The sequence below is a fragment of the Patiria miniata genome, unplaced genomic scaffold (assembly GCF_015706575.1).
Source record: "Patiria miniata isolate m_02_andy unplaced genomic scaffold, ASM1570657v1 HiC_scaffold_20, whole genome shotgun sequence".
In the NCBI taxonomy this organism is placed as follows: domain Eukaryota; kingdom Metazoa; phylum Echinodermata; class Asteroidea; order Valvatida; family Asterinidae; genus Patiria; species Patiria miniata.
Window position 1 is genome coordinate 28901133 of NW_024037059.1, and position 14609 is coordinate 28915741.

Here is a 14609-nt window from a genome sequence, read left to right on the forward strand (position 1 = left end):
GGCCACAGAACTCCACTCCACTTTTCTTCACGGATATCAAAGATCAAAGAGAGATGTCTCACCTGTAGAGTGTCTTCCAGCATCTGTGCTTTATCCTCTTCCCCGATCAGCTTATTACGGACGGCCGTGTTGATGATTTTGATCTTTTCAAACTCCTCGTCTACTACAGCCAGCTGTGTTTCTACTTTGGTCATCTCTCTCTTGATGCGGTCCACGTTCTTGGCATCGTCCACCTGCTGCTTGGCACTGTGAAAAAATATACACAGGATTGGTGTCTATGAATGTCACAGAGTGGTGATCAGTGCTATAGTTGAGGTACTTGTGATGGATCGTAAGTGCATCACAAGTACATCACAAGTCCAGTCATAAGAACATCACAAGTCCCATCATAAGTACATCACAAGTACACCACAAGTTCCATCATAAGTACATCACAAGTACGTCAAAAGTCCCATCATAAGAACATTACAAGAAAATCACAAGTCCCATCGTAAGTACATCACAAGTGCATCACAAGTCCAATCATAAGTACATCACAACTCATATCACAAGTCGTGACTGGTCACTAAAAAACCATTGTAGTATGAAATAGCTGACTTCTGATGACTAAGCTATGGCTGGGCATTACACACATGTCTATGGAAAGTGAATACAGCCATTTCAAAGGACCCATATGGATTTTCATGTAGTCTACACAATTCATAAAACTGTGCAGCTCAGAAGCTTAGATTTTGTACTACGCACAACTTTAAGTGAATTTTTGTTTTTTTCAATTGATATCATCACTCAACCAAAACCAAGACAGAGCAGATGTGACTTGGACATTCTGTCTGTGGCTATGGATTACTACAGCAGCAAATCAATGGTAAATACAAAACCATAGCCACTAATGATGACTTGAACATAGCCCTAACAAAAGAAAGGCTTTTGGACGTACCAGGTTTTTAGTTTCTGTTCAGTATCTTCAATCTCCATGGACATCTGTCTGCACTGCGACTCTTGCTGTCTCAGCTCAGCTAACCGTCGCTTGGATTCTCCCTCCAAGTCATTCACTTCTTTGGTTTGTTGATTTCTCTGTGGATTGTTAAAGAGTGGAAAACAATCAACACGTGTTGATGGTGGATGCAGGGTTTGGGAAACTGCTGAATAGTTATGCTGTGGAGTTTAATTTCAACTTGTTTGGATGCAGATATAAAGTCGTACAGAACCAAATTATTCTGAGGATTTCAATTAAGTACATGAAAAGTGTCTTGAAAATTAATTTATACAGATTCACCTGTTTGAAACCAATGTCTATTTGACTTCTAATACAATTTGGTTTGTTTGCATGTCTCTGGAATGCATCCGAAACGGTGTTTATGGCTTCTGACTAGCGCCTCTTGAACAAAGACAATGACAAAATGGGGAATGCCAACACGGTGCTGGATAGCTCAGTTGATAGAGCTCCAGAACGGCAATCCGGAGGTTGCGGGTCCAGTCACTTTTTTGTTCAACTTTCATGTAATTTGATGCTCCTTAAACAAAGACATTGACAAATTAGGGAACCGCCAACATAGGGCTGGATAGCTCAGTTGGTAGAGCACCGGTACGGCAATCCGGAGGTCGCAGGTTCATACCCTGCTCCAGTCAATTTCTTTGTTCAACTTTTAAAAATGATATTTCCTGTCAAATGTTGATGTGATTTTGGTGGCCTACCATTCTCTCTGTCTGGCTGGTCAGTTGGAAGTTATGATCCGCCTTCTTCCGATGTTCAAACTCCGCCTCTATGATCTTCTCCTGAATCTCCTTGACCTTGGAGGCTTGGATCTTCTCTGCCGCTTTGGCGTTCTCACACGTTGAGACTGAAAATAAAACACAATAACATGAAATAGGTTATTTTATACAACGCCTGAATAGATCCCCATTATCTGATTGGTGGGTTGTTGATCACATGTCATTGAAGTATTCATCCAAAACCATAGCTCGGCAGCACCTCAAAAACAGAACTTTCAATCCACAGTAAATATAAGTTCCATTGCAATGTCAAGTACAAACAGAATTATTACAACCACATCGTGACCGAGACTTTAGACGCCGACACCTCCCCGTGACCTCATAGCCAAGATCCCAAGAGGATGTTTCCAAGAGGAAACCAACCAAGTACCAAGTACAAAGTCACATGATTGGTGGCTCGACCAATCAGATGACGAGGATTTATTCAGGTACTGTTTAAAACAAATAATGAATGTTTCACATACCCACATCTTAATAAGAAAGAGAAAATAGACCAATCCAATTTGTCTCTCTCAAATGACGTCACTTCTTACAGATTGCCACGCACAACAGCATTTTGGGAGTCAACTTTTTCGTGACGCGCATCGGCTGCGCTGTATTTCAAAGAATTTTGAGCAACATGCGCATGTGTTTAGAAGATTTTGCACACTCCGCGCAATGTATCTGATGGTGATGCATACGCAGTTGTTATTTTCCTACAAAGATGGCTGTCTATGAGAGAGGTCTATGCGCCGACCAACCAGCATATGTGCAACACCACATGCATCTCCAAGCCACGCTGCATGTTCCACACACCCACATTTTACACATGTACATGCATTTCGGACTTAATTGCGTCGGACATCCATCATCGCTTTGATTCGTTGAAAACATGACAGGGCTGAGCTTTAACGGATGAACGTGGACACAGTGGTTACTTACGAAGTACGATTTTCTCTTCTGCATTTTCACGCAGCTTCTTTCTGAGATCGTTGCATTGATGAGAGTAGGATGTGTGTAGTGCTTTAGTTTCATCCAGCTCAGCGCTGTCGAGGAAAAAAATATACAACATTTTGTTACTTGCAACTTTTAACGGTCAGGAGCACTCATCTTTTTACAAAAAAAAATGCCTTAGACACTCAGATACGATCGTCACTAAGGAGTATTTTCGTAACCAGATAATGTTGACGTTCATGATGGAACGATTATTTTTGTACAGCCATAAGATAATATACGCGGGAGAGTGGCGTGGTGGTTAGGGTTCATGACTCATGATCAGAGGGTCAGGGGTTCGAATCCAGCTGCTGGTTATATGTTGTGTCCTTGGGCAAGCCACTTCACTCCCACTTGCCTCTCTCCACCCAGGAGTTTAAATGGGTACCGGCATTAGCTGGGGAGTAACCTGCGATGGACTAGCATCCCATCCAGGGGGAATGGAGATACTCTCAGTTGTTTCATGCCATGGAAATTGGCGACAAATGACATCCTAATGAGCCATATTGGTTCGACAAAGTCTTTACGAAGCGAATATAATAGTTTAACTTGGGGAGAGGTTATGAGCTATTGCAAAAGACCTTTTTGGGGTTAAAGTTTATTTTTACTTCTTAAGTGAGGGAACAAGCTCTATCTTTGTCATTGTGTGTTCAGTTACTTACTTATAAACTTACTTGATCTCTCTGAGAGCGTCGCGGACTGCTTCCAGCTCTCGCTTGATGTGAGCGCGCTCCATGTCTGCCTTCCCATGAGCCTCGGCTGACTTATCCTCGGTCCTTTGCAGTTTCTCATAGGTCTGGTTCAGCATGTCTGTAGTCTGTGAATACATAAATATCAAAATTCAAAACATGTTCGCAAATTGAAATCAACTTGCAATTTATGGCTATTATCATATTTTGAAATATGATTATAATGCACCTAGTCAGTTTCCCTTCGTGGTTTATTTGAAAATATTTTTCGAAATTGGAAATTGGAAATGTTAAGTTTGCTTGACATCAAAATTTCTTTATTAATAAACTAGCATCCAGTCAATATATACATTAATCTTATTCAACTGCAAACAATGCATATCTTGGTTTCGGGGAGGGGGGGGGGGTGTTTGACATACCTGGACCTGAGCCTCATCAATTCGCTTCATAGCATCTCGCTCCAATTCTAACTTCTCTTCCACTAGCGGGCTGAAATGATCAAAATACAATCAGAAAAGTATATTTACAACTGATTTTCATTCCAAAATACTGTTTGTTTCTAAAGATGTATAAATATATTTTGAAATGAGGTGTCTGCAAAGTTTCAACATGTCTACTTCAGCTCCCTGGGGAGTATGCAGCTCGATGCTGCCATTTTGGCGCAAACCAGCTAAAATCAATCCCAATAACCATCTCTGCCCTCACAGGTACCCATTTACTCCTGGGTGGGGAGAAGCAATGAGTGACAAAGTGCCTTGCCCAAGGGCACACGCACCATAACCCCGGGCTGGACTCGAACCCACAACCTGCAGAATTACCCGCAGACCACAATTTAAATGCTCCAGAACAGTGAGTAAAAATGTTCAGATACGTAAAAGATGAGCTTACCAGTGTTTTTGAACGAAGGCAATGTCTTCCATCAATCTAGCGTTCATTAGCTCAGCGGTTTCAACTTGGCTCTGTACGCGGCCTCTCTGTCTGGCACGATATGCACAATGCCATTTCAACTCAGCGATGTCAGTCGCACATGACTCATGCTCTGCCAAAATACAGAAATAATTGTACGGTGATCTTAGGCACATCCAAATCTCTTGGAGACATTGTATCAGGCATAAGTTGCAGGATTCTGAACAACTTCCCCGCAATCTTCCCGCAAATCAGTGTTGGTGAGTCAAGCAGTTGCTAAGGAAAACTTTCCCGGAACATGTCTGGAACTTTTGTCTAGGTCTGTGTCAATTAGGGCCCATCTCACTTCATATCTGGGACAAATTCCGGACAAGTTGCAGACATTGTATCGGGTACAAGTTGCAAGATTCTGAACAACTTCCCTGCAATCTTCCCACAATGAAGTTGGTGAGTCAAGCAGTTGCTTGAAAATTTCCCCCGAACATGTCCGGGACAAATGCAGAGCTTCTTCCGGACAAAGTGTATGATTCTATCCGTGACTTGTTCGGAATTCGTCCCGGATATGAATTGAGATGGTCCCTTACCTTTCTGCACAGCTCTAGGCATTTCAAACATCCTCCTTGCAGCTAGGCGATCTATCTTAGCTTGCAGCCACAGTACTCTCTTGCATTCCTTCTCATACAGGTCTTGGGCGTCTCGCCGGTCGGTTTCAAGACTTCCCAGGAGTACGACGACCTCATCTATCACCTCCTCTGCTCCCAGATGAGGAATCTCATCTTCAATGTCTGTCAGCGCCGTTTCAGCTAAAATAAAATACCAAGAAAAGGAGCAGACGCACAGACAGTATAGAGCAAGTGATGAAAGCCAATTATGAATTATGGAAACTTAAAGTACTGAGGAGTTCGGGCAGATTTGACTCGCTGATCATAAAAAAAAATTGTCTAGGTTTGAGTGGCAACACTTGTAATTTGTTGTGTTTAAATACACTAACACAAAGACTGACTAGTCTGTCTCCTTCAATCTGTACCACATTTGAGGCCCTGGTGCTTGTGTTCTTGGGCAAGACACTTTACTACAATTATCTCTCCACCCAGGAGTATAAACAGTCACCAGCAGTCAGATCATTTGTCAAGCAAGCACTGTGACTAGTCAAACTGGGAACAGACAAAGCAGGCAAGTTGTGGTCACAGCTGGTTTATCACTCACCCAGAGTCACAGCATAGCTGTATCGAGTTACTTAAACAGTCCCAGCCAGTCAATACTACTTTATGTAGGCTGGGAATTCGTAACTGTTCAAAACAGTCACTTGTTGATTTCGACTGAAAGGAATACTTGGCATAATGTATGTTTGCATAGGAGGATTAACGAGAACACGTTCTTACCTTTAGGTGCAACAGCGCCAACTCCCTGCACTGACAGCTCACATGTTCTTGGTGTTGCTGCCGTACGTGTTGTAGGCAGCGAGCTACGGGGTGAACGCAGTGTTGATGAACGTCCACTGGAGCTATGGGCAAGTTCCTCCACGGCTCCGGATAGGGCTGAGTCCGACACAAACCTGAGCTGCTTACGACCTGTCATGTGACAATCATGTGACAATAATAGATGGTTACATCAGGCTGTGTCTGATTTACTTGGCTATGGCTAGCAGTAAGCAGTGTCTGTGGGAAGTGGCTGCAGCCGCTTCCATAGGCGCATGTGTAATTGCGAGCCATAGCCATAGCTATAGTCATAGCCGTAGTCTGTCTGCTAGCTGTAATATTTATTCAATTACCAAACACTGACCAAATCCACCAGAATGATTAACAAGTTGCAAGAGTTTCTATTTGAGAAGCATTTCTTTTTATTTTAATCTTACACAAAAGAAATCAATAGGGCTTTCAACATTTTCATCCACATAAGAATTTATCTGAATTTAAAAATTTATCTGAACACATTAATACATCAAAAATGAGTGATATCCAGTTTGTTAGTAAAAACGCCATATACGCGCGTGCGTGGACTCGACTACATCCCTCAACAAGTAATAAGGCCTTTGTACTGACCAGTATCAGCAGTCAGTCTGCTAGGTGCCTCCTCAATCACACTAGAAGATCTTGACGAGTTCATCACGCTAGCAGCGATGACCGACGGCCGCCTACTCAATATCTCCAGCTCCACCTCTCGGCTCCATATCTCAATGCGATCTTGCAGCTTCTGCAGATGCTCCATGGCCAACTCGACGCTAGTGGAGGCAGGCTTGCGGAAGAAGAGGGCGCGACGCTTGAAGATCTTGTCGTGGAGGCGCGGCCATCCTTCGGGGATGGGATAGAGCTGGTCTGTGGTGTCAGGAAATTACAAAAAAAGGATTTGAGTTGATTATTATTTTAATAAACAAACCTACAGTGCAATAAAAGTTGTTAAAAATAATAATATATGCGGTTGAGCGCCCTCGGTGAATTAGCATATATTTGTTTTCTCCACGTTACGTAACCAAGAATGGTAAGGTGTTCAGGGTGTGGCGTGAGCGTCACTTCATGTTGGCTCGCACCACTGAACAGACCTGAAATTAAATTTAATATACAATTAATAAAAGAAGTAACCTAATACATTCAGTCTGTAGATAGAAGAATTCATTCATCATTTTGGCATGAGATAGCAAGCATGGGGCCAAACTACGTTCTCAATTTTCTCAATGAGTTTCGAGTTTTCGTAGCCGGCTACTATCACGAGTGGTTCTTCAGGTTAACAGAGAATTATGGGTTTAAAATTGGAAAACGGAAAGCTAAATGTGGTTGTTAAAAAGAAGGTATTATAATTTCAGAAACTTGGAATTGTTAAGACGTAAAATTGGATAAAATAATATTGTGTTAAAGATTATTTAGTATGTTGTAACATACGGACTGGTGGTGCGAAATAAGACCAACACAATCCAAATTATTGAGTGATTTGTATAATTATTTAATTAAAATATATTAGGTTTATTCAAGGGTTTAGTGGAGAATGTCTGTTATCGACCATACGGCAATGATATAGCAGAGTCTTTTAAGGGTCCACAAGATGAATTTTTCTTAGGAACACATTTTGTGCAACTTTTACTTCTCTTAAATGTATGAAAACTATACGACATCCCTTTTTGGTTTAATAATGTTATTGAAAAGTGCACTTCTTTAAACATTAAAAATTGTCCATGCTTTTCCGGACAACTGAGGGCACTGTTGCTGTGATGTCATTTCAGGAAGACACTGTTCAGTTTAGGGGTTTTCTACTCAATTGTGAACCCAAAACTTCGCTCACTGAAAACATTTGTGAGAAAAGTTTGCCACATTGGCCATGTACTGACTTAACAATGAATCACCAAAGAAAAGAAAATTTAAACCAGCAAAATATCCAAAATTCTGGCAGCTATTGGTGCTGATGATAGCTGTAACATTGAGGTTTCTGCCTGAAATGACATCACACTTTTGATCACGAATATGGAAATTTGCATTAGCATAAAAGCCAAAAAGGCACCAAAATACTCTTTAAAAATTGCTTTAAAGCTATAGTCCATCATTTGCAGCCATCCGAAAAAGTAACTGGCGTATTATTGTTGAAAAACATACTTGGTTGAAAGATAGTAAGTGGACTAAACTCCCTGTGAAATTAATCTTTCTGGCAAGCTATCATTTTGAAGTAATCAACGAAAGAAGGCCTTTCCAACGGTGCGTCTTAAGACGCATCGTAGGAAAATTTAAATTAGTAGTTCGTTTTGTTATTCGACGCAGCGCGCGCAAGCATTGGCACGACGCACAAGAGCGCTATAATTCGCCGGATCAGTGCGTGACATCGCGTATAGCTGCAATTCAGAACAATTCAAAACATGATTCAGCAACTTTTGATTTGAAATTGAGATCCTAGAATGCTGTTTTTCTCGGAATATACAGCTGAAGCTGAGCTGAAACTTCATCAGGTTAGTTGTTCAGTATCCTTCATTAGATTTTGAACACTTTTGTGGCTTCAAACGAACAAAATGCACAAATTACAAATGATGGACTATATCTTAAAAAAATTGAAAATAAGGTTAAATGGGACACAAAGGTACATTTTCTAAAAAGTAAAAGTACATTGCATGGCCATTTAACAAGTTCTCACAAGATTTCACAAACTTGTCCATCACAAGTCATCCATCCCAAGCCATGTCACAAATTACTCAAATGAACTCTGACAAAGGCAATGTTTTGTTATTGTTCATCCCCGTTACACTTGACTGACTTGTGACTGACGTGTGATTTAAGAATGACCAGACTTGTGATGGACTTGTGAATGGCAATTTTTCTTCTAACACATGAATTTCATTGAAAACAAATGGAGAGGGTTGGTTCTTTCAGCGTATTATAAATTATTCTGAAACATTTTCAAAACAATCAAAACACAATTCTCAAAATGGAAAACCAAAGCTTACTCAAATGCCTCAAGTAATAGACAATGAGACAAATATACAGTATCAAGTTGTTCGCTTTTACAGCATCCACCGTAAATCACTTCATTTTTACCTAATTCACTCAATGTCTCATCCACTTTTCCTTCAGTGTCTGGTGATGACCGTTCCTCCTCGATACCAGAGTCATGAGCAGTGTCATCCTGAGCCACTGATCTCTGTCGCCTGCTGTGAAACCGTTTCTTTCCTTTCATTTAGAGAAAAAGAAAATTATAAGTTTATCAAAGCAATCCATATCCAAAACGTATTTTCTAAAAAACCTAATACCACCTCAGATTACACTTTCACATTACCAGTTCTGCCGAGTGTTACAAAAATACGACACACCGTAGTTTACTGTTGGTCGACAAGGTTTTAGCAAAACAGGTGCCTGTCACACCGAATTTCCCCCCAATTTTTTTTGGTCATCCCCTGCAACTAAATAAGATGGAATATGCAAAGGCTGGTTATGAGTTTCAGGGCCATTCATAATTTTATACATGTATCATGAATGTTTGTATTTTTGCAGTGACAATATGTGTTAAGGTTGCTAAAACATTTGAATGTCATCATAATGTGCCTATCACACACTCAACTGGTAGTCTATGGAATAGCCACTTGCAAAGCAATCGTCTACAATATCCAGGCAGATTCGGCAATTAACTAGATGCAAAACAAGACTGCATCTTGACCTCCAGAGTCTGACCAATCAGCAGGCACCTTCTATATCAGGTCTTCGGTAACCGTTGTTGTATTACAAAAACATGGCAGCAAATTGACCAATCAACAACTTCGTTCACATTTCTGCATGAAATGACCCCCGTTTCTTTCGACTCCAATTATTGGCCGACGCACGGGGTCAAATACATTTGCATTGCACATGTATATCAGACGTTGTTTAGCGTGCTGGCTCCATTGAACAACAGATGATACTCAGACTACGCAACTGCAAGCTAATATTTGAATGATAGAATGTTTACCTTTTTTGGAGGACAATGTCTCAGTATTCGTCTGTACACTAGGAACTGGTGAAAACGTAATACCAGTCGCCTCGTCAGTTACAGCACTCAATTTGGAAGCAGTCCTTGGTTGCGTAAGGAACGCCTTCATTTTCTCTTTCTGTGGTTGGGAGCCTGCGTCTATCCGAATCTGGACTCGTGCGGAGTCGGACACCTCACTCATTGCACCAGGTGATGACGCCATCTTTGCTTAATATAGTTTTAGACCATCTGTTGAACACTTGCAAGCTTTTACTTTTGGGTCATTCCGTGTCAAATCAACACGCTTTTGGACCCGACCCTCACAGATTGAAACAATATTTGGTGTGATGATTGGCCTATATGAGAAACCCCCAGAACTGATTTTTTTTTGTAAATTGACTCGTTAGTTTTTGAGATACGGGTCAACGAACTTTTGACTAATTAGCATGACCTCCGAACTTTAAATACTTGTATCTCAAAAACTATTACGCCTACAAAGCCAAGTTGTACATCATATTAAAGTTCTTTGAATGGCCTCCATTTCATAAAATAAAACCAAAATCATAGCATGAAGTGCAGAGAAAATGCGTAACAAAATGACCTTTGACCTCGAATTACGAAAAACAATATGCTTCAAATTTTGTAATTTTTTTTCAAATGATAGTTTATGATGTCAGCAACAATCTTAAAAAAAAATTGGGATGGGCGCTCTGAAAGTTTTTAAGTTATGATTTTTTGAAGAAAGCCTGTACATGAAAAAGTATGCATAATATTAAATGTACATGTACATGTACATGTACATAACATGTAAATGTACAGTGTACTTGTACTGTGTACATGTACATGTGCACATTTTACCTGTGCATCATGTTTGCCCTTTACAACTGTATAGTTCCACATATATATTAACGGCAGAACAAAATTACTTATAAAAAATATGTTATACATACCGGTCTACGTTACTTTCATTTTTCGCTCAACCAAAGTCTGTGTTGCAGTGTTCATCTCCTCGGCAGAGATCTTGTATATGCGTCCTGTTTCAGTGACCGGTTCCACTGCTGTTAGTACATCCATTCCGTGAATTACAAGTGTGTCTGGTCGATAGGGGAACTTGAAAGATGGAGATGGCCCATGGGGATGAAGGAAACTCAGTTCCACTTCTTGGGATGCTGGAAGGATCTCCTGAACACATGCTAGCCACCAGTAACAGTCATACATCACTGTAACATACCCCTTGATATCTGCAAAATCAATACATGCAGTTTGTCCATGGACTTGGAGACAAACTGGTTCCTCCCTTGAGTCTGAGGAGGAGGAAAAATCACGCACCTTAATTTTGTCTCTAGACATCGGACAAAAACAGTGCAGCTTTTGTGTTCCTGGAATGGTACGTGCAATTTGGAATCTTTGCCTGAGAATATCCGTTTCATTCTTGTATTGCTCTGTTGTTGCAAAAGCGAAGTCAATACTCTTTATCTGAGAAGTAGCAAATTCATACAGCTGCCATGGGGTCATAATCTGCTGATCCAAAGGTCGCTGGAGACTAGCTCTTGCTGCAAGGCGTTTAACAGTTCCTCCAATTCCATCAGATGGGCCTTTCCCGTGGGAGGTTGCAAAAAAATGCCAATCTGCTGGTACACCAAAATCCTCTTCGTGATGGCACAAGTTGATGAAGTTCTTAAGGTTCTTGTACTGAGCAGCACAACCATCTGAGAAGTACAATATCTTCTTGAAACTTTCAATCTTATTAGTGAGAAATTGAAGGAGCAATTTCTGGAACAGATGCACTGCCACAGTATCATGGGTATTACAGTCTGAGATGACGACAAAGCTTAGGTGCTCATTAAGTTTGCCTTCTTGTTGGAAGTAGCACACAAAGGGGTGAATTGTAGCCTGTAGATTGTTCCAGTGGAATGACTGGGCAGCATCCTGAACTACAAAACTGTAATTTTCTGCAAAATCTGCAATGACCAAGATTTCGCCTGGTTCCATGTTGGCTTTAGTGTGTTGGAGAAAGTGACTCTGCTGTTTGGCAATGAAGTCATGACGTAGTAACTTGCGGAGAGTAGCCATGAAGGAATCCAAAAAGTCATCCACTGTCTGAATTTTGGTTTCAAGTGTTGAACGGTCGGTTGTTGTCCACTGCTTGTACTCAATCTGGTCAATCATGTTGTCCTCAAAATATGTCTCAAGCCTATCTCTAAGGTCACTTGTTCCTGGACATTCGTCACATTTATCTAGGAAACATTCAGTGCGTGGTGGGTTGCACTGAATTGCAGCAAGGCAGTCACGGTAGTGCTTCATCTCTCCATTTGTCACAGTTTCCAATTTAGCTCCACTGAACATAAGTTTACAGTTTTGATGTTTTGTACAAACACAAACAGAATGCGTTCCACTGGACACACTGTTTTGGCCGAAGTTCAGCAAACTTTGAAAATCCAATTCTGAGATCGGGGTATTTTTTCTTGAAATGTTCAAATGCTTCTTTCAGATTACAGAGTATGAGATGCTTCTGTATATGTTTTTTCTCTCCGTCTACTTTGACAGAAACAAAGTCTTTCATTCCTGGCATTTGTCTGCTGATTGCTTCTGACAAATAGAAGTCTCTCACTTTTTGCTCTGTTTCCTTTGTTAGTACTTTTCCAGATTTTGGGTTTGGAATGGCTAGTATTCCCTGTTCCTTCACCAGTTTTTTTGCTTTTCTGGCCATATAATTTGATGCCCCAAATTCCTCTGTAATTTTGTGGATGCTCCAGCTCGTAGGTAACACAGTCAAAACTTGAACTTGTTCACTTGTCCTGGTCAGTGAGTGAAACTTTTCCTTCAACTGACTTATCATCTCACACTCATCATCTTGGAACTGTTTACCTGTTGCAGTTTCAAGCCTGTTCTTGATTGTTGACTCGATTTTCTTCACTTTACTTTCAATATAGCTTCCTGTAGATTTTTTCTTGCTCTTGATCGGGGATTCACCAATTATCGTCAAAGACTGATTGACAATGTCTACATCCACATTGGGTGAAACAAAAACATCTCTATGTGTCGGTGATCTTGAAGGTCCTGGTACTTCAGAATCAGTGGTCTCACCAGAACTTCCCGATGTCAAAATTGTTAATTCTGGTGGCAACTTGGACAACTTTTTACGACATCCAGTGCAGAGAGTTTGTGCACGAGAAAGATTGAGGCTGGGGTGCTCAACTACAAACCTCTCAGACACCTCTCTCAAACCAACAGTTTTTCTCTTGCTGTGACATTTAAATGGGTCACAACATGACGTATTCTTCAAACTTTTCAATCGAGGGTGTTGCTCTTTCGCAGTAGACATGCTGTACTTCTGAGCACTCTAACCACTATACTGACTAACTGATGGACCAAACTGTGCACAAATGCACAGGTGTTAAGATTTCTCCATATACCAAACATCCATTGTTTTCTTTTCCAAGGCCATAAAGAGACATCACTGGTCCAAATGAAAGACTTAATCAGTGTTGTATTGCTCTGGTCAGTGTCAATAGTTAAAGCTTTGTGACACCAAGTAATACACTTTGGGGTTTTTGTTGAATTTGATTGAAACTTGCCCATCTAATCTTAAACTGCATAAAAGCACACAATACTGTCTAGAGGTAGGGAGATGCAGCCTATTTACATGAGTTGAGACTATACGGTTGTAAAGGGCAAACATGATGCACAGGTAAAATGTGCACATGTACATGTACACAGTACAAGTATACCTGTACATTTACATGTTATGTACATGTACATGTACATGTATATTTAATATTATGCATACTTTTTCATGGACAGGCTTTCTTCAAAAAATCATAACTTAAAAACTTTCAGAGCGCCCATCCCAATTTTTTTTTAAGATTGTTGCTGACATCATAAACTATCATTTGAAAAAAAAATTACAAAATTTGAAGCATGTTGTTTTTCGTAATTCGAGGTCAAATGTCATTTTGTTACGCATTTTCTCTGCACTTCATGCTACGATTTTGGTTTTATTTTATGAAATGGAGGCCATTCAAAGAACTTTAATATGATGTACAACTTGGCTTTGTAGGCGCAATAGCTTTTGAGATACAAGTATTTAAAGTTCGGAGGTCATGCTAATTAGTCAAAAGTTCGTTGACCCGTATCTCAAAAACTAACGAGTCAATTTACAAAAAAAAATCAGTTCTGGGGGTTTCTCATATAGGCCAATCATCACACCAAATATTGTTTCAATCTGTGAGGGTCGGGTCCAAAAGCGTGTTGATTTGACACGGAATGACCCTTTTCTGTAATGGGAAGAAAACTGGGTTACTATTTCAGAAGACGAATGAAATTTTTAACTAAGGCTAACCATTAAGTCTATTAAAACAATAATTATAATTATGTATAATGCAGAAAAATGGTATCCTGACACCACATTGGTAGAATAATGGTTTACCGTTTACCACGATTATGACTTGCTCCAGCATACAGGCACTTTTGACCAAAACTGAATGACAGGCAACAGCCCTAAAAATGCACATTGTCAAAATTTGATGCAAGCTAGTGAGGGCGCGATTTATCACAACCCATGACCTCATGCAACACGACGCTTTCGTGAACAATGGCTGCAAAAGTCGTCCGAATTCAACTCGAAATTACAAGATAACTAGACCTCTGAACTGAAGGTGCCGAATTTAAAGTTTTGTTGATATTAAGCAGTTGTAGACGGCATTGTGCGAGTATAAAGTGACAAAATAATTGGGATTTCAAATTGCTGTTCGGCTCCCTTAGCAACGGACTCTCCGTCCAAATACCACATGTGGGATTTGTGACGGTTAATAATAATAGTACACGGAGGTAGTCCAGACTGTCCAGTATTAC

General features: G+C 40.4%; 3 protein-coding genes across 4 annotated transcripts in view; all 3 read right to left on the reverse strand.

Moving 5' to 3' along the window:
• Nucleotides 1-14609, reverse strand: part of LOC119728513 (coiled-coil domain-containing protein 178-like) — a 28643-nt gene that overhangs the window by 10534 nt on the left and 3500 nt on the right. The window contains exons 1-12 of one of the 2 annotated variants that reach the window (XM_038200784.1): nt 9756-9978; nt 8852-8983; nt 6383-6655; nt 5723-5911; nt 4925-5143; nt 4323-4473; nt 3854-3923; nt 3420-3562; nt 2695-2798; nt 1696-1841; nt 938-1074; nt 63-246 (exon numbers count right to left, since the gene is read on the reverse strand). In XM_038200784.1, coding sequence (XP_038056712.1) covers nt 63-246; nt 938-1074; nt 1696-1841; nt 2695-2798; nt 3420-3562; nt 3854-3923; nt 4323-4473; nt 4925-5143; nt 5723-5911; nt 6383-6655; nt 8852-8983; nt 9756-9978 — 1971 coding nt within the window. Of the gene's footprint in view, nt 1-62; nt 247-937; nt 1075-1695; nt 1842-2694; nt 2799-3419; nt 3563-3853; nt 3924-4322; nt 4474-4924; nt 5144-5722; nt 5912-6382; nt 6656-8851; nt 8984-9755; nt 10034-14609 lie in introns of those variants that run through there. The other variant, XM_038200783.1, reaches the window with a different exon arrangement.
• Nucleotides 10710-12150, reverse strand: LOC119727986. Its single transcript, XM_038200067.1, has one exon. The coding sequence runs from the start codon at nt 12099-12101 to the stop codon at nt 10710-10712; it is 1392 nt and encodes a 463-aa protein (XP_038055995.1). The 5' UTR covers nt 12102-12150.
• Nucleotides 12154-13206, reverse strand: LOC119727987 (the record flags this gene model as incomplete). The annotated part of the gene is made up of 1 exon (XM_038200068.1): nt 12154-13206. A coding segment is annotated over exon 1 (927 nt), but the record flags the coding sequence as incomplete, so codon positions are not given.

Bases quoted from the DNA above. Each gene is read 5' to 3' on its own strand.
- LOC119727986 (XM_038200067.1), bottom strand. From the start codon at position 12,101: ATGTTCAGTGGAGCTAAATTGGAAACTGTGACAAATGGAGAGATGAAG.